At 45.3% G+C, this 15,094-nt stretch overlaps 1 protein-coding gene across 3 annotated transcripts in view; it reads left to right on the forward strand.

Moving 5' to 3' along the window:
* Positions 1-15,094, forward strand: part of LOC141098232 (WASH complex subunit 2-like) — a 125,927-nt gene that overhangs the window by 90,997 nt on the left and 19,836 nt on the right. For all 3 annotated transcript variants that reach the window (XM_073585837.1, XM_073585838.1, XM_073585840.1), the window contains exons 20-24: positions 3,549-3,639; positions 4,236-4,376; positions 5,960-6,133; positions 6,790-6,921; positions 7,717-7,818. In XM_073585837.1, coding sequence (XP_073441938.1) covers positions 3,549-3,639; positions 4,236-4,376; positions 5,960-6,133; positions 6,790-6,921; positions 7,717-7,818 — 640 coding nt within the window. The remainder of the gene's footprint in view (positions 1-3,548; positions 3,640-4,235; positions 4,377-5,959; positions 6,134-6,789; positions 6,922-7,716; positions 7,819-15,094) is intronic.

Here is a 15,094-nt window from a genome sequence, read left to right on the forward strand (position 1 = left end):
TCAAAAATCTTAGCTGAGAGGCTAGCCCCTTAACTTCTTTCCCTGGTCAATAATCAGGTGGGATTCGTGAAAGGACGAGAAGCCCGGGATAATACTATTAAGACATTACTTATCTCCAAGGCAAAAACTAGCTCCACACCACTAGGTCTTTTATCTGTAGATGCAGAGAAGGCTTTGGATAGAGTCCATTGGGGGTTTATGGAGGAAGCCTTGAGACAGATAGGTCTAGGTCCTCACTTTCTACCAGGGCTGTGGAGTCGGAGTCGTGGAGTCGGAGTCGGTGCTCATTTTGGTGGAGTCGGAGTTGGAGTCGGTATAAAATGGACCGACTCCGACTCCTAAAATATATAATAAATTGGGTACAGTAATTCAATGCAGAATGTGCTGAATATTTTTTCATAGGAGTTTGGGAAAGTTATGAAATGTCCTATAAATGGCTGTTATATTCCTGATCTAAGGCTACATTCACACACAGCGTTTTTCCTGTGTTTTTTGAGGATACGTTTTTCAGCTGCAAAAGTTGATCATCTTTTTAAAAAACTGCATCACCTGAAAGGTTTTTGAGCTCATAGATAATGTTCTCAATAGCAAAAGCAGATTAGAAATCTGCTCTATATATCCATCTATCCATATCTGTCTATCCATATCGTATCTGTACCAAAAAGAATGAAAACCGGGTAGTACACCAATATATATTCTGTTCTATCTAAATATCTTGATTATTGGATCATAAAAATGATTAAATGTCTGAGATTCACATTGTACTACAATAAATTTTTCACTTAAATATAAGCAATATGTGTGGGAGTCGGAGTCGGTGTAAGGGAAATTGAGGAGTCGGAGTCGCAGGTTTGGCTTACCGACTCCACAGCCCTGCTTTCTACAGAAAATCTTAGCCTTATATAATGGTCCAACAGTGCGGGTTAGAATAAATGGTTCATTATCCAGCCCATTTAAGGTCAACAATGGAACCAGACAGGACTGCCCACTTTCACTACTTTACGTAGTGGTAATGGAACACCTAGCCAACGCTATCAGAAATAATATCAATATTCATGGATACACGATAGGACCTAACTCTTATAAAACAGCTCTGTATGCAGATGATTTACTCCTTTATATCTCACAACCACAAATATCGTTTCCAATGATTTTAAAAGAATTTGATAGGTTCGGATCACTTAGTAATTTTAAAGTCAATTATTCCAAATCAGAAGCCTTAAATATATCATTTTCTCAGAATGAGGTCCTTCAAATCATGAATAAATTTCCATTTAAATGGCAAGGAGAGTCATTGAAATATCTAGGGGTCCTGGTCCCTTCTGATCCTAATAAATTGTTCGAGCTTAACTATCAAGCTTTATTAAGCAGAACATACAGAGACCTAGCGAATTCTAGTAAATTTAAACTATCCTGGTTTGGAAGGATGAATGCTATCATAATGGACGTTTTACCCCGTTTCTTATACATATTCCAAACTATACCGATTTCCCCCCCTCATAGTTTCTTCTGTAAATTACGATCAGCTTTAACCAAGTTCATATGGGGTAAACTCAAACCTCGCATAAGCATACAGACCCTTTCTCGACCTAAATCTATAGTTGGTGCTGGTTTTCCCAATTTTAAGAGGTATTTTCAGGCTACTGCATTACTTAGGTTTCTAGACTGGCGCTTTCGGGCTGATGCTAAACAATGGGTGGGGGTGGAACAGGAGGGTTTGGATGTCCCTTTAAGTCATCTGCCGGGAGTCATTGACTATTGTCAATTGTAATTTAACTAGAGACACACTTAAAATATGGCACACTCTGAGATAGAAGGGGTTCCCAAATAGGAATATTAGCCCACTTACATCATTGTTTTTCAATCCATCCTTTCTCCCTGGATACTTGCGCGGATCTTTTCTCGGTCGGAGGGCACTGGAGGATACCCGATTGTTTCAGGTGCTAGAAAATGGGGAGTTGCCTTCTTTTGTCTCTATACAGGCTCAGTTTCCAAATGAGAAAATTAGGTGGTTTGAATACTTGCAATTACAATCCTTCCTAGTAACACATAAATTTGATAAATTTTTGATTTCAAACTTCACCTTTTTTGAGAAATTGTTCGTAGAGGAAAATAAGCCACCACATGCTATATCTGTGATTTATGGGGGATTAAGCAGAGAGGGTGAAGCGGAGAAGTTAACATTTCAGCAGGCGTGGGAGAGAGACTTGGGGATGGGCTTGTCTCCTGAGGAATGGGAAAGGGGGTTTCTCTTCACTCATATACTTGCTAGCGCTGGGATTGCACAAGAGAAGAACTATAAAATACTTATGAGATGGTATCATTACCCTTCTAAACTACATGCAATATATCCAGCAGTTTCAGGGGCTTGTTGGAGATGCGAGAGGGAGGTGGGCTCTATGATTCACATTTGGTGGGAATGCTCTAAGATCAAGCCATTCTGGCAGAAGGTTTTCGACAATTATCAACGAATCACGGGAAACCGTGTTGCAAGGTCCCCTCAAATAGCTCTTCTGTCAATTTTACCTTTTTCAATAGGGACTCAGAAGAGAGATATTCTTCGGTTTTGTCTAACAGCAGCACGAATGGTAATCCCGCAGTTTTGGAAACTTACAAACCCCCCCTGAAATATTAGACTGGTATAAGGAAATGGTCAATCTGTGTAGAATGGAGGAGCTGTCTGCAGACTGCAATGGTACAAACGATAAATTTAGAAGGATTTGGAGTTGATGGATTTTGTTTCAGGACTCACCTGATTTCCACAATTTGTTCCACTGAATGTTTCAGTTACATAGGAATTTGCACATTAATATATACATGATTTTAAGGACTGCTTTATCCATAACCCCTTTTTTTTTTTTTTTTCCCCCTCTTCCCTTGTCTTTCTTTCCCGCTTTTTTTACCCTATGTCTGTCCTCTGCATAATATAGAGGATACTTCCTCTCTTGAATACCTTGTTGGCGTTCGCCATATGGCTACTGTTATTGTCTACCATGGTATGTTTGATTTACTGATAGATGGTTGTATTCTCATTTTTGAATACTAGATATTTTCTAGGATTCTATATATGATCTGTTTGCGTATAATATATTCTTTGTTTGTAAAATGCTCAATAAAATAGATTGAACATAAAACTCAATATGTTGTAATATCGTTAAAAACAATATAATCCAAAAAGATTGGGTCAAACAAACAAACTCCCGACATACATAGTATGTTGGGTGAGGATACAACAAGGCACTTGGGGTATCACGCCATTGCATCAAAGGACAGACACACCAAACAGACCCTTGTGAAGGGATCCTTGTCCCTCGCTTACCACCAGTACTGTCTAATCGCTATACTCTAATCCCGACTCGTTTTCCTTAAGTCATAAACATTTAATCAAGGGGCCAATAAAAGGAATATTCCTAGGTATTGATCACCAGAGCCAACAGTGGCGCCATTCCCTGCCCCCAGCAATACACCTGCCCCATGTCAATGTGTTCATATATGTTAAAGCTAGGAGAGGAGTAAGAACCGGATCTGATGGCATTATTTCTTTATAGTCAGAAGAAAAGTCACCGCGTTTCCTTGCTATTTGAAGATGATGTTGGCAGTGAAGAGCCTTTGTTTTCATCTGGCGTGACCAAATCTTCGGTAAGTCGTAAAAGGTGATCAAATATCAGCTCAGTTGCTGTGCTGCATTCGTCAGCGCCCTGTGCTCCGCATTGATAATTATGATGCAAACCGCAAAGAAAACGAATGTATGTGCATAAGGTATTCAGTATGTGACCGCCTGCGCTGTGAGCAAATTACTTAAATTCCCCATTCTTGTCTGGTAAGCGTGGATATTTTTTTATGTGAATATATTGGGGCTGGGACTACACAGGTCTAGAAGCCAGCAATCACACATTGTAGTCCACACAATCTGCAACTGATTCCTCCTGCCTACCCTCCTCAGAAGGCAGTGACCTTATGGTCCAACGCCCAATAGCATGTTTGTCTGGAGACATGGAGGTTGAGGCCAGTTAGTGTCTCTTAGCGCCATACTTGTCAGCACAGAATTCGCCAGCATTTTGTCTAATGCACGATGATCAGATGATTGTGTAGTCCGCTGAACTTTATTCCTGGTGCCAGTGAAATATCCACAAGTTGAGATCTGGAAATGCTATTTAGCAACTTTATACCAGGATGCTAGCCACAGTGTTCAGCAAATTAAAAGATTTTGGGATGTTTTTAATCTTTAATCACAGGATCAGCCAACGACATCTGTTACTGTAAAAGAAGAAAATGAGAGGACCTCCATAGCCGATCATTCCGATAAGAAACCCGAACCTAAAGCCAAAATACAAGCTGTGGAGGAACAGTTCCCTAAACTGACACAAAATAATAAGGTAGGCTCCAAACAAATGTGTGGAAACCGATATTCTGTAAACTCTGTGATAACAAGGTGGAAGTAGGTGAAGTGATTGTTCGCGCAGTCAGTCATACCCTTGCCCAAGGGCTGCAATCTGGGGAAACTGGTCTCAATCACATTGTTCGCTAGGAACACAAGCAACACTAGACGTCAACTGCTAATTTCCTCGTTATTACTGTAAGTTTGGCAAACATCAAATGAAGTGTATTTTAACTATTTCTGGACCATCCATAAATTATAAACATCCGGGTGGTCCACATTCTGCTCTGCAGCGATGTTCTAAAACAGCCGCAGGAGAGGAGAGGCAGCTGTCAGACACAGCCAGACTCCCCATAGAGAAGGCAGGGATTGTTTATTACTGTTTCTGCCTTCCCTATCGCTGTAAACACGGAGGTGAACAAGCGCTGTGTCCACAGTATATAGGAAGTGCTAACGGTGCGTCCTCCTTTGGACCATTGGGTGTATGGATGAGAAGGGGCTAGAGGACACAGTCAGCTCTGCTATACAGCTAGGAGGCTAAATTTACACTGTCAAGATGCATTTACGCTGAATGTTAATGTTCCGGTGTACACAGGCAGCCGACCACCTGATAAGTGAGGAAAACGTTCATTCATTGGGTAAAATGCTCTTTTCGTTTTCACAAAAGATCATCGTTCTCGGCAGTTCGTCATCCTTGTGTGAAGAAAATAAAAAATGCTTGGCCTGCCGAGAACAATGTTAGCAGGTGCACATTAAGCTATCTACTATAGATCGTACACTGCGCATTATTTACCACTGTAAACAGGCTATTAAAACAACCACCGATCATTAATTATTTACAGATCGGTGGTCATTTAATGCCGCTGTACCAGTACATGGACCCTAACTGGAAGTAATATACCAGCCACAGGTGAAATCAGAGTGAAAAAAAAAAGTATTTACCGTAAATGCTGAAATACCCTCCTCCACCCCTATATGTCTTTTCTGACCTTATAGTGGGGAACATTATGCGAAAAAAAAAAAATTTAAAAATAAATATGAAAAAAAAGCCGGAAATATTGCCAATCCAAATAATTTTGCTAGCTCCACATCTGTTGGAAAAAAAAAGTATGTTTGATGTAGAAAAATAATTGCTAGAGAACGGGGAACAAATTTTAAAATGGTCCTTTGGGGGTAAATAATAAAAATACAAAAGATACGTACTTCCTTTATTTTCCCTCAATCGATATGGACAAAAAAATATATATATATATCCTTTATCCATACAGCAACTTCCACGTGTACATCGTGGACCTTTAATAAATCTACCTGCTTCTCCCTCCCCAAGTGACCGATAAAATCTTATAATTTATTAATGACTCAAATTAAGCTTTATGGCTTTGTAATCACAGGATTTGTAATTTCAAGTTTTTTCAACAATTAGTCGGCACAACATTTTTTTCTTTACCTATTCAAGTTAATCAATAAAGTGTCAAAAGGTGACGTGCAGACATCATAAAATGTGTTTTTTCAATTACTGCTTTATTTAGACTTCTTTTTATGTTTTTTATTTGTTTTTGATTTTTTTTCCACTCCTATTAGGTAAAACCAGTTTCTCTTGAGGAGTCCGATAGCGAGGATCTGTTTGCATCGTCGCAACCTGCCAAGCAAGCAAGTAAGGTGAAAAGTAAGAATGTACTGAGTCTCTTTGGGGATGAAGAGGATGATATGGAAGATAAGTTTGCAACTAATATTATACCGTCGGGCTCTCCAAAGGTAAGAATGGGTGTAATGTTCTTGCATGAGAGTAGAGTTCCTCGATCTCTGGCAGTAATGCTATGCAGTCACAATGCCAGATCTCCTGCATCTTAGGCCTCTTTCACACTTCCGTTTTTGACCATCAGTCAAAATCCGCCAGGTTTTGAAAAAAAACAGATCCGCCATTTTTTTTAATTTTTTTTTTGATGATCCGTTTTTTTCCCCATTGTGTTGCATTACTGGCGGATCTTGCCGGATGGCCATCGGTTGGATCCGTTGTTGTGAGGATCCGCCACATTTTTTTTGCGTCCGCCGGCATGCCTGGACGGACCATGCAACGTTTTTTTTGTTGTTGGATCTGCATTTTCCAGTGCGCATGCCCGGAGAAAGGAAGTCGGAGAAAAGGAACGGATCCGCTTTTCCGCCTTTTTGGCGGATTTTAACTGACACAAAAAACTGTAGTGTGAAAGAGGCCTATTGGATAGTCCTGAAATTTAAGGATAATATACCAACTCCACAGATATGTCTACATTGAAGCATGCTATATATTAGCATTGTATAAGTCACAGAAATTCAATAATAGATGTGTGGTAATATACTGCGTGTAAGGTGGACTGTGCAAAACATCTCCTGAATTGAAACTGTAAGTCGCCATTTTTTGTTTCCTTTTTCAGGATTCTGTGGAAAAAAACACTCAGGGGAAAAGCACGGGGGTATTTCAAGATGAGGAACTTCTCTTCAGTCAAGAGCTACAGAAGGACAATGACCCGGATGTAGATCTATTCTCCAGCACCAATAAAAAATCAGTCAGTTGTTTTAGTGATTACTGGTGTAATACAGAGGTAGCCGTTAGTGATGAGCAATCGTGCTCCAATAAGGTGTTATCCGAGCATGCTCGGGTCCTAACCGAGTGTCTTCGGCGTGCTCGAAAAAATATGTTCAAGTCCCCACAGCTGCATGTCTCGTGGCTGTTCAACAGCTGCAAAACATGCAGGGATTGTCTAACAAACAGGCAATCCCCTCATGTGTTGCAGCTGTCTAACACCCGCGAGTCATGCAGCCGCGGAGACTCAAACATGCTCGGATAACACCTTATCTGAACACGTTCGCTCATCACAAGTAGTCATGGTTAAAAGAATGCCGATAACCCTGCACTGGGATATCACCGCACAGAAAAGTGTAAACTGATGCCTTTCTTGAGATCAGTAAATAGCTCTTGCAGTGTAACTGAAATGACATAAGAGAAAAGTGCTCAAGATGGCACGTTATTTGTGTAGTTAAATTTGGATACATCCTGATTGCGTGCAGATAGGTTCTCATTACCGCACTTGGTCACAGTCAAAAAGTACTCTGGTGACCTGATTGAGTTGGCGAGGTTTGTCGAATTTTGGCAGGACTGTACGACTCTCTGCGTAGGAGGTGTCCCGACTCTCCCCAGTGGTAAATGATGGGGGGGAGGAAGGATGAGATTCTTGTATTTCAGTATGCCTTATGGCTGATTTCTTTCCCTCAGGAGACAAGCCAGTAGCCGCTTATTCTGTTTGTTTTTTATCTTTCTGTTCAGTTTTTTAACCTTTTTAAATCAAACTGTTCTATTTCAGTCCGAAAAACTCCAAAGCACCAAACTGTCAACTGGAGCTGGATTATTTTGTGATGATGACAATGACGACCTCTTCAGTTCTCCTAAATCAAAAAAGCCCCCAGTAAGTTTTTCTAAATATATATGAATATTAAAGTATATATGCCTCTTACTATACAATCTTGAACATTGAAACTGCAACACCAAGAAGGAGAAGCCATGGAATTCTGGAAATCACAGGATAGATATGTTAAAGATATGGAAATCATGAAAAAATGGAAATGCACTTTGACAAATCATCAAAATCCGCTGCTGGCAGCTTCCTTTGCAAGTACGAGCAACATGCAGCCTGATCTTGTCGTGTTGAAAAAACGGCTCCTGGGACCAAAATCTTTGCAGAAATTACCTTTGTGAGCAGCCTGTTTGGCCTAAACGTGTAAACATGGCCTGCAGCATCTCCAGATTTCTGTACTATTGAACACATTTAGGACATCATTGGTCAGTGATTGCAAAGAAGCCACCAGCAGCGGCTCTTAATAATTTGCCCAAGTGCATTCTGTGTTAGAAAAGTCTTCAGACGACTATTGATGGTAGCCAAAGTGTGCAAATACAGGGATTTCTGTGTGATGGTCATATTTCATAATTAATAACATTTTGTCTCCAGTTTTTCGTCATTTGCATATCACCAACATGTCTATCCAGACTGTGATATCCAGAATTCCACAACTTGTGTTGTAATTTCAACGTTAAGGAGTGTATATTATTGGAAGAACAAAATGTATTTCTGGGATTACAGGCTACTCTAGGTTTCTATAATCTTGATAAATCTAAATATTTCTCCTTCGCTACATTGTAGGACACAGGACCATCGGTGTTATGCTGCTGCCATTAGGAGGACACTAAGCAATCATAGAATTAAAGTAACTCCTCCTCCGCGGTATACACCCTCTGCTGGCTCAATCCTGAACCAGTTCTTGCTTAGTGTCTGTAGGAGGCACTTGGGTCTGGCTTTCAGACCCCAACTTTATTACTTTCAATTTTTTAACTTTTCATTTTTGTTTTGATTTTTCAAAATGGAATAAGAGGCGATGGGTCCCATGCCTGGGCTCACTTTAGGGGCGACGGGTCCCTTTCATGGGTTCACTCTCCCCACACCGACAACAGACGGGAACATGTACCCTTCTGGAGCCTGGCCTTCAGCTGGACAAAAGCCCTGCCCCCACTCCAAAGATGAACCCCACTGCATCACCACTGTCAGAAAGTGGATGATTGTAGGAGGCGAATGGGCACTCTCCACCTCCCTATCAAAGGGATGGTGGTTTGAGGGTGATCTGCGCGGCCAGCACACCTGCGTATCTGGCTCTGCTACATCTGGCCACTAAGTAAGCGCAGCGTCCTTGGTCGGCAGGAAGGCTCCTTCCTAGGCGCAGAGATGGTCCTGGCCCCCCGGGTGGATGGGTGTCCCGTCTGCACTCCTCTCAGGTCGGCGCTCTCATTGCGCATGCGCGCGCCGTCACCGCAAATCTAGTCCTCGGCTTCTGGCCGGACTAGGCCTAGCTCCACCCACGTTTCAGGCGCTTCTGGCTCTGGACGAGAAGCGCCATGGCCGCATCCCTGCTCTCTGGCCTGACTCCGCCCACATTTCCTGCCACTTCTCGTTCCTCATGAGAAGCACCGACTTATTACTGGGGAACCATCACTTCCACCTTCACCGCACTGCCACTGCATGTGTGGCTACAGCAGAGGGACACACCTTATACACCGCAAGGCAGATTACTGTCTCTAGGGGCACGGACATAGGACCTGGGTAAGCTGGACACAGCACTTAACCCCTTCCCTGCAGTAGTCTCTAAGCAGCATTTACAGGCCAATATGTCTCAGTCAAAGGCATCTAAGAAGGCTAATAAAACACACAGCGGTGTATGCCTCATGTACCACATGTAATGCCCCACTACCACATGGACACCGTACTTCACTCTGTGTGGTCTGCTACCCTTCATGCGCACAGGAGCCCTCTGCTAATGCTGGCCCTAGTGGACCTAGCCCCCCCTGAGTTGGCCACATCTTTGGCACAGTCCATGGCTTCCCTGGCTAAAGCTATAGAGTCCTTCCGTGATTCCTCTTCAAGCCAGGGCATCGGTTTGTCTTGCGTGGAGAGCCCCTCAGCCATGCGAGAGTGTTCGTCAGACAGGGGCCGGACAACAGCAAAACACGTGCAATCTTCTAGGAAACGTCCCCATCACTCGTCCCCCAGGCATTCTGGTGCCTCTTCGTCCACAATCTCCGTTTCCCACTCCCCCTCACCAGGGGTTCGCAGCGAACTGAATTGGTCAATAAGGCTCTGACAGACGAAGAGCTTGGGACTAGCCCGGATCACACTGTGTCCTTTAAAGGACCAAACACCCTTACAGGGTGTTTGCTAACCACCCTGAGTTTACCGACATTGTTCAGAGGCATAGAAGTTGCCCGGACAAGCGCTTTACTGGGCAACAGATGCTGGAAACATGGTACCCCTTTGCTCCTACTCTAAGAAAGGAGTGGACTGAGTCCCCTGCAGTGGATCCACTCATATTACGCTTCCAAAAGTCTCTTGTCTTTGACAGCTCATCTTAAAAACCCAACTGACTGACAGATTGACAATCTCGCTCGGTCAGTCTTTGAAGCCACCGGCATGGCACTTTTCCCATCCTTTGCCGCAACATGGGTGGCCAGAGCCATGGCGGCCTTGGCAGAAGCTTTGGCTAAGACCAGCCCAGACAATAACCTGCCTCCGGAGGTGGTCAGTCTCGCTTACCAAATTGCCCTTTCCGGGGGTTACGTTGTACATGCCTCTCTAGATGCAGCTAACTGTGCCGCATTAGCAGCGGCAAACGCCATTACTATCAGGAGAGCATTTTGGCTCCGAGTGGCAAGCAGATTCCGCTTCCAAAAAATCTTTAACTTCCCTGCCTTACCAGAGCAGGCGACTGTTCGGAGACAAACTAGACCAAATTATCTCTGATGCTACTGGAGGAAAAAGTAAATGCCTCCCTCAGAAAAGAGCCAGTTGGCTTTTTCGAAGCCAACACCAGATTCACTTCCAGCCATTTCGGAGCACCTCAAGCTGGTCCTCTGCAACCGCTTCCTCTAGCTCAGCTCATCCCCCGCGTAGGGACAGGAATCACCAGCCTTCGTACAAGCCCACTCATTCCTGGAAAAGCAGACCCTCACAGTCTGGACTCAAAGGTTTCCACATCCCACAAGTTCTCTGCTCAATGACTCATTGCAGTATCCAGAGGACACAGACAGGGTAGGCGGCCGTCTACTCTTGTTTCGTCAAGCCTGGCTTGCAATCGTTCACGACCAGTGGGTCAGAGAACTGGTGTCCTCCGGATACAAAATAGAATTCACGTCTCCCCCTCCAACACATTTCTTCCGGTTGCATCTTCCAAAGATGGAGGCGCATGTAGCCCCGTTCTACCAAGCCATAAATGCACTCCGCAAGGATGGAGTCATCGTCCCGGTTCCACACAGTGAAAGATTCAAAGGGTTTTACTCGAACCTGTTCATGGTTCTGTCGAGGTAGCTATTTAGGGAGGGCTAAATTAACCCTTCACGGTTGAGCCAGTGATGTCCAAATTATTCCACAGAGTGTTGCTAGCAACTCAAATGACCACACGGAGACGGGGGTCTCTGTACGGGAGGATCGAGGCAGATCACTAAGCCCCTTTATTTTAGTCACATCTTTTATAATCTTTTGCTTAATTATGCAAGGTTCTCAAGTACCAATAGCATCATTTCACTTTATAAGCCAATAATATTGCAAGAAAACCGGAAACTACATATATGTCCGTATCCAAATAGAAAGTAGTATAATGGCATATTCTTCAGAGTTTTACACTCCCGCCTCCCTTATCTTTGCACCTGATGAGAACAGTCTGGTTTCGTGACAGCCCTTGCCAATTACAAAAATTTATCTTACAGCAACAAAAATGAAGAAACGAAACCTTCAGAGAATGGACAAAACGAAACTTCAGCTCTGATTTTAGTTTTAACCCTTCACAGTTCCAAGAAAGGACGGAACCATGCACCCTATCCTGGACCTAACCCTGTTAAGCAGGTTTGTCAGGGTTCGTCAATTCAGAATGGAGTCTTTTCGTTCAGTCATCACCTCGCTGGAGAAAGGGGAATACCTCGCGTCCATCGACATCAAGGACGCATATTTTCACAATCCGATCTTTTCAGGTCATCAAAGTTTTCTACCCTTCGCGGTCGGCGACGAGCACTTTCAATTCACCGCCTTGCCCTTCGGTCTCGCCACCGCCCCCAGAGTGTTCACCAAGGTCATGGCAGCCGTTATGTCTATTCTGCACTCTCGAGACGTGGTGATCCTGCTGTATCTAGACGACCTGCTCATCAAAGGATCGTCCTTTCAGGCCTGTGCAGAGTGTATAAGCATCACTGTGGACACTCTCTCTCATCTGGGTTGGCTGGTAAATCTAAACAAGTCCTCCCCAACACCATCCCAGCGAATTTCCTTTATTGAAATGATCCTGGACACTTCCCGAGGGTTGGTAATTCTCCCTCCGGAAAAGGTCTTGGCACTGACCCAGGGAACCCAGAAGAAGCGAAACGCGCATAGGGGTCCTGCAGTCCACACTATAGATAGGTTGGGACTTGTTTATTCATACAATATTGATTTTCAGGCATTTATACATCATTGGCTGTTTTCCCTCTAACATCCTATGCTACCTTTATGTCGGCTGACAGTGGGTTTTTTTTATCTGCGGTCTTCAGACTCCTATTTAAGGATTACATATTTATTTATTATATATCCTATAATAAGTAATAATTTTTGTCGGTGACTGTTTTTATGCACTGTGCACTTTATTGAAGGTACTGTGTGCCGCTGCATTTGAGAGATAATTAAGAGGGAGTTGATTATATTTTACTCTGTCGCCTCATTGGGGGACACAGAACCATGGGTGTTATGCTGCTGTCCACTAGGAGGCGACACTATGCATAATCTGAAAAAGATTAACTTTGGCTCCTCCTCTGCAGTATACACCCCTGGACGGCGTCAGCCTTCTCCAGTTTTTGCTTAGTGTCGCAAGGAGGCACACCTTTTTTTTCCGTTCTCTTTTTTCGTCAGGAACAGATGAAGAAAAGTGGGTCTCCAGCGAGACTCCCGACATGGCTCCTTCCTTGGCCCCCTTTTTAGGGGTGCCCGGTTGAAGTTGAGATGGCTATTCCCCATGTCGCTCCTTCCCCAGTCCTGCGGGTACTGGTCCGAAGTTGAGTCCCCCCCCTCCTTAACCAACCCCTTTGGGGTCTGGGTTGAGGTTGAGGTGAGGATGAAGACCCCCTGACGGTGACAGACGCAGGGGGCATTAGGTTGAGACGCCTCAGGTAGGATTGGAGAATAGGCACCATTCCGCAGCTTCCAGGGACCCCAGACCAGCTGAGGGATCCTGTTGGGGTCGGGGGAGGGTGCGGACTGGCATGGCACAGCAGAGACAGGGCTTTTCTGCGTCCCTGTCTCTGCAGCAGGAGCGGCTCCATAGCGCTCCAGGGGCCCCCCCATACAAGAACCGCTTCCCCTGCTACCCAGTCGACCATTCTGGGGGGGTCTGGTACAAATCCGTCCCCCCCCCCCCAGGACTACCGCGCCGCTCTTGAGCCCTCCTGGGCATCAGGCCTCTAATTTAGACCGCCCCCCGGCCCGCCCCGGATGACTAAATTGACACGCTGGAGTGTCATAGAAGGGGCAGATTGAGGCAGAAAAGGTGTGTTTTTACACAGCCCAGCGCGCCCTTTTCAGCTCTCCGCCCCCTCCTCCCTCTCCTCAGCGTCCCGGTGGCCATTTTTTTTTTTGGATGAGATCCAGGAGAGGAGCATCACAGCGGTCTCCGGGGGGCACAGAACTGGGATCTGTCGGCGCTGGACCTAGGGGCACACTGGTGGGGTAAGCTCACAGCTGGGTTCTCATTACTCAGCTGTGAATCCATACTTCCTATAAGGCTCTCTGTGGGTTCCCTCTGCGTAGCCACCCCTGTACGATCCCTAATAGCCAGCCTCTGTGCACTATGCCGGGCTCAAGGAAGAGAACCAGGCAGGAATGTTTATGCATTCTGCACAGCCTGCAAAGCCACGCTCCCTAGTGGCAGCACGTATCCGCACTGCCGGGACTGCATCCAGAACTCTGGGTCAGAACCCCAGGGAGTCCCTACTGACGCTTCAGTGTCAGAGGCCACGCCGGAATGGGCAACTCAGATGTCACAGTCTATGACACAGTCCATAGACAACTTAACTGCCACATTGCTGCAAGCCCCGGCTATGGACGTTACACAGCAAACGGACAGGTTGTCTCAGGAACATGCTGCTTCCGACTCTCACAGACGTAAGTGGACCCACAGGTCTCGATCACCTGAGTCGTCCTATAGCACAAGGTTGTCCCCCCCCCCCCCCCCAGGGAGAGACACCGTCATTCCAGGTCTCCTAGGCAGTCCCCTGTCACAGACAGACAGTGCAATTTACCACAGAGATCCCCCACCACAGAAGACCCCAACCTCAGGTCGCCCTCCAGGGATCACCTTGGCGAGGCACAGGATTCGGAGGGCATCTGTGACTCCGACTCGGATAACGAAACGGAGAGGTCCGTGGTATCTTCTCCCCCTAGCAATACAGCGCTAGTTGAGGACATAATCTCTGCCATTCATCGGGTGCTTAAAATTCCAGTCGGCCCCGGAAGTCCCAGAACATAGGATTTGCTTCGAAAGCGTTCAGAAACGACCTAAGGTCTTCCCTAATCACCATGAGTTTGATGAAATACCAAACATTTTGCGCAGCCTGAGAAAAAATTTGCTAATCGCAAATATTTGGAAGCGAAGTACCCCTTCCCACAGAAAGACACCAAGCAATGGACAGATCCACCTGAAGTGGACCCCACGGTTTCTAGGCTAGCAGCGCAGACCTTACTCTCTCTGCCAGATAGCTCAACCCTCAGGGACGCAGCAGACCGGCAAGTAGAATGCATGGCTCGTTCTATTTTTGAAGCGGCAGGCGCCTCTCTGGGCCCTGCGTTTGCTTCAGTTTGGGCGGCCAAGGCCATCCTGGCTTGGGCCAAAAAACTACAGGAGGGTCTTCAAGCTTCAAATCCCGAGCTCTCGGACTAAGTGGTCCAGAGAGCAGTGGTAGCAGACTACATGCTTCATGCAGCCCTGGATTCCGCAAGAGGTGTAGCGGGAATAGCATCGAACGCCATCACGATCCTACGCATCCTCTGGCTGCGAGAATGGAAAGCGGATGCGGCCTCAAAGAAGTCCCTCACGCGACTTCCGTATCTTACTGGAAGACTTTTCGGCGAAAAATTGGACACAATGATAGCCAATGCCACTGGGGGTAAGAGTACCTCTCTCCCT

This window comes from Dendrobates tinctorius, unplaced genomic scaffold, assembly GCF_039654945.1.
Source record: "Dendrobates tinctorius isolate UK_male_01 unplaced genomic scaffold, ASM3965494v1 ptg000089l, whole genome shotgun sequence".
In the NCBI taxonomy this organism is placed as follows: domain Eukaryota; kingdom Metazoa; phylum Chordata; class Amphibia; order Anura; family Dendrobatidae; genus Dendrobates; species Dendrobates tinctorius.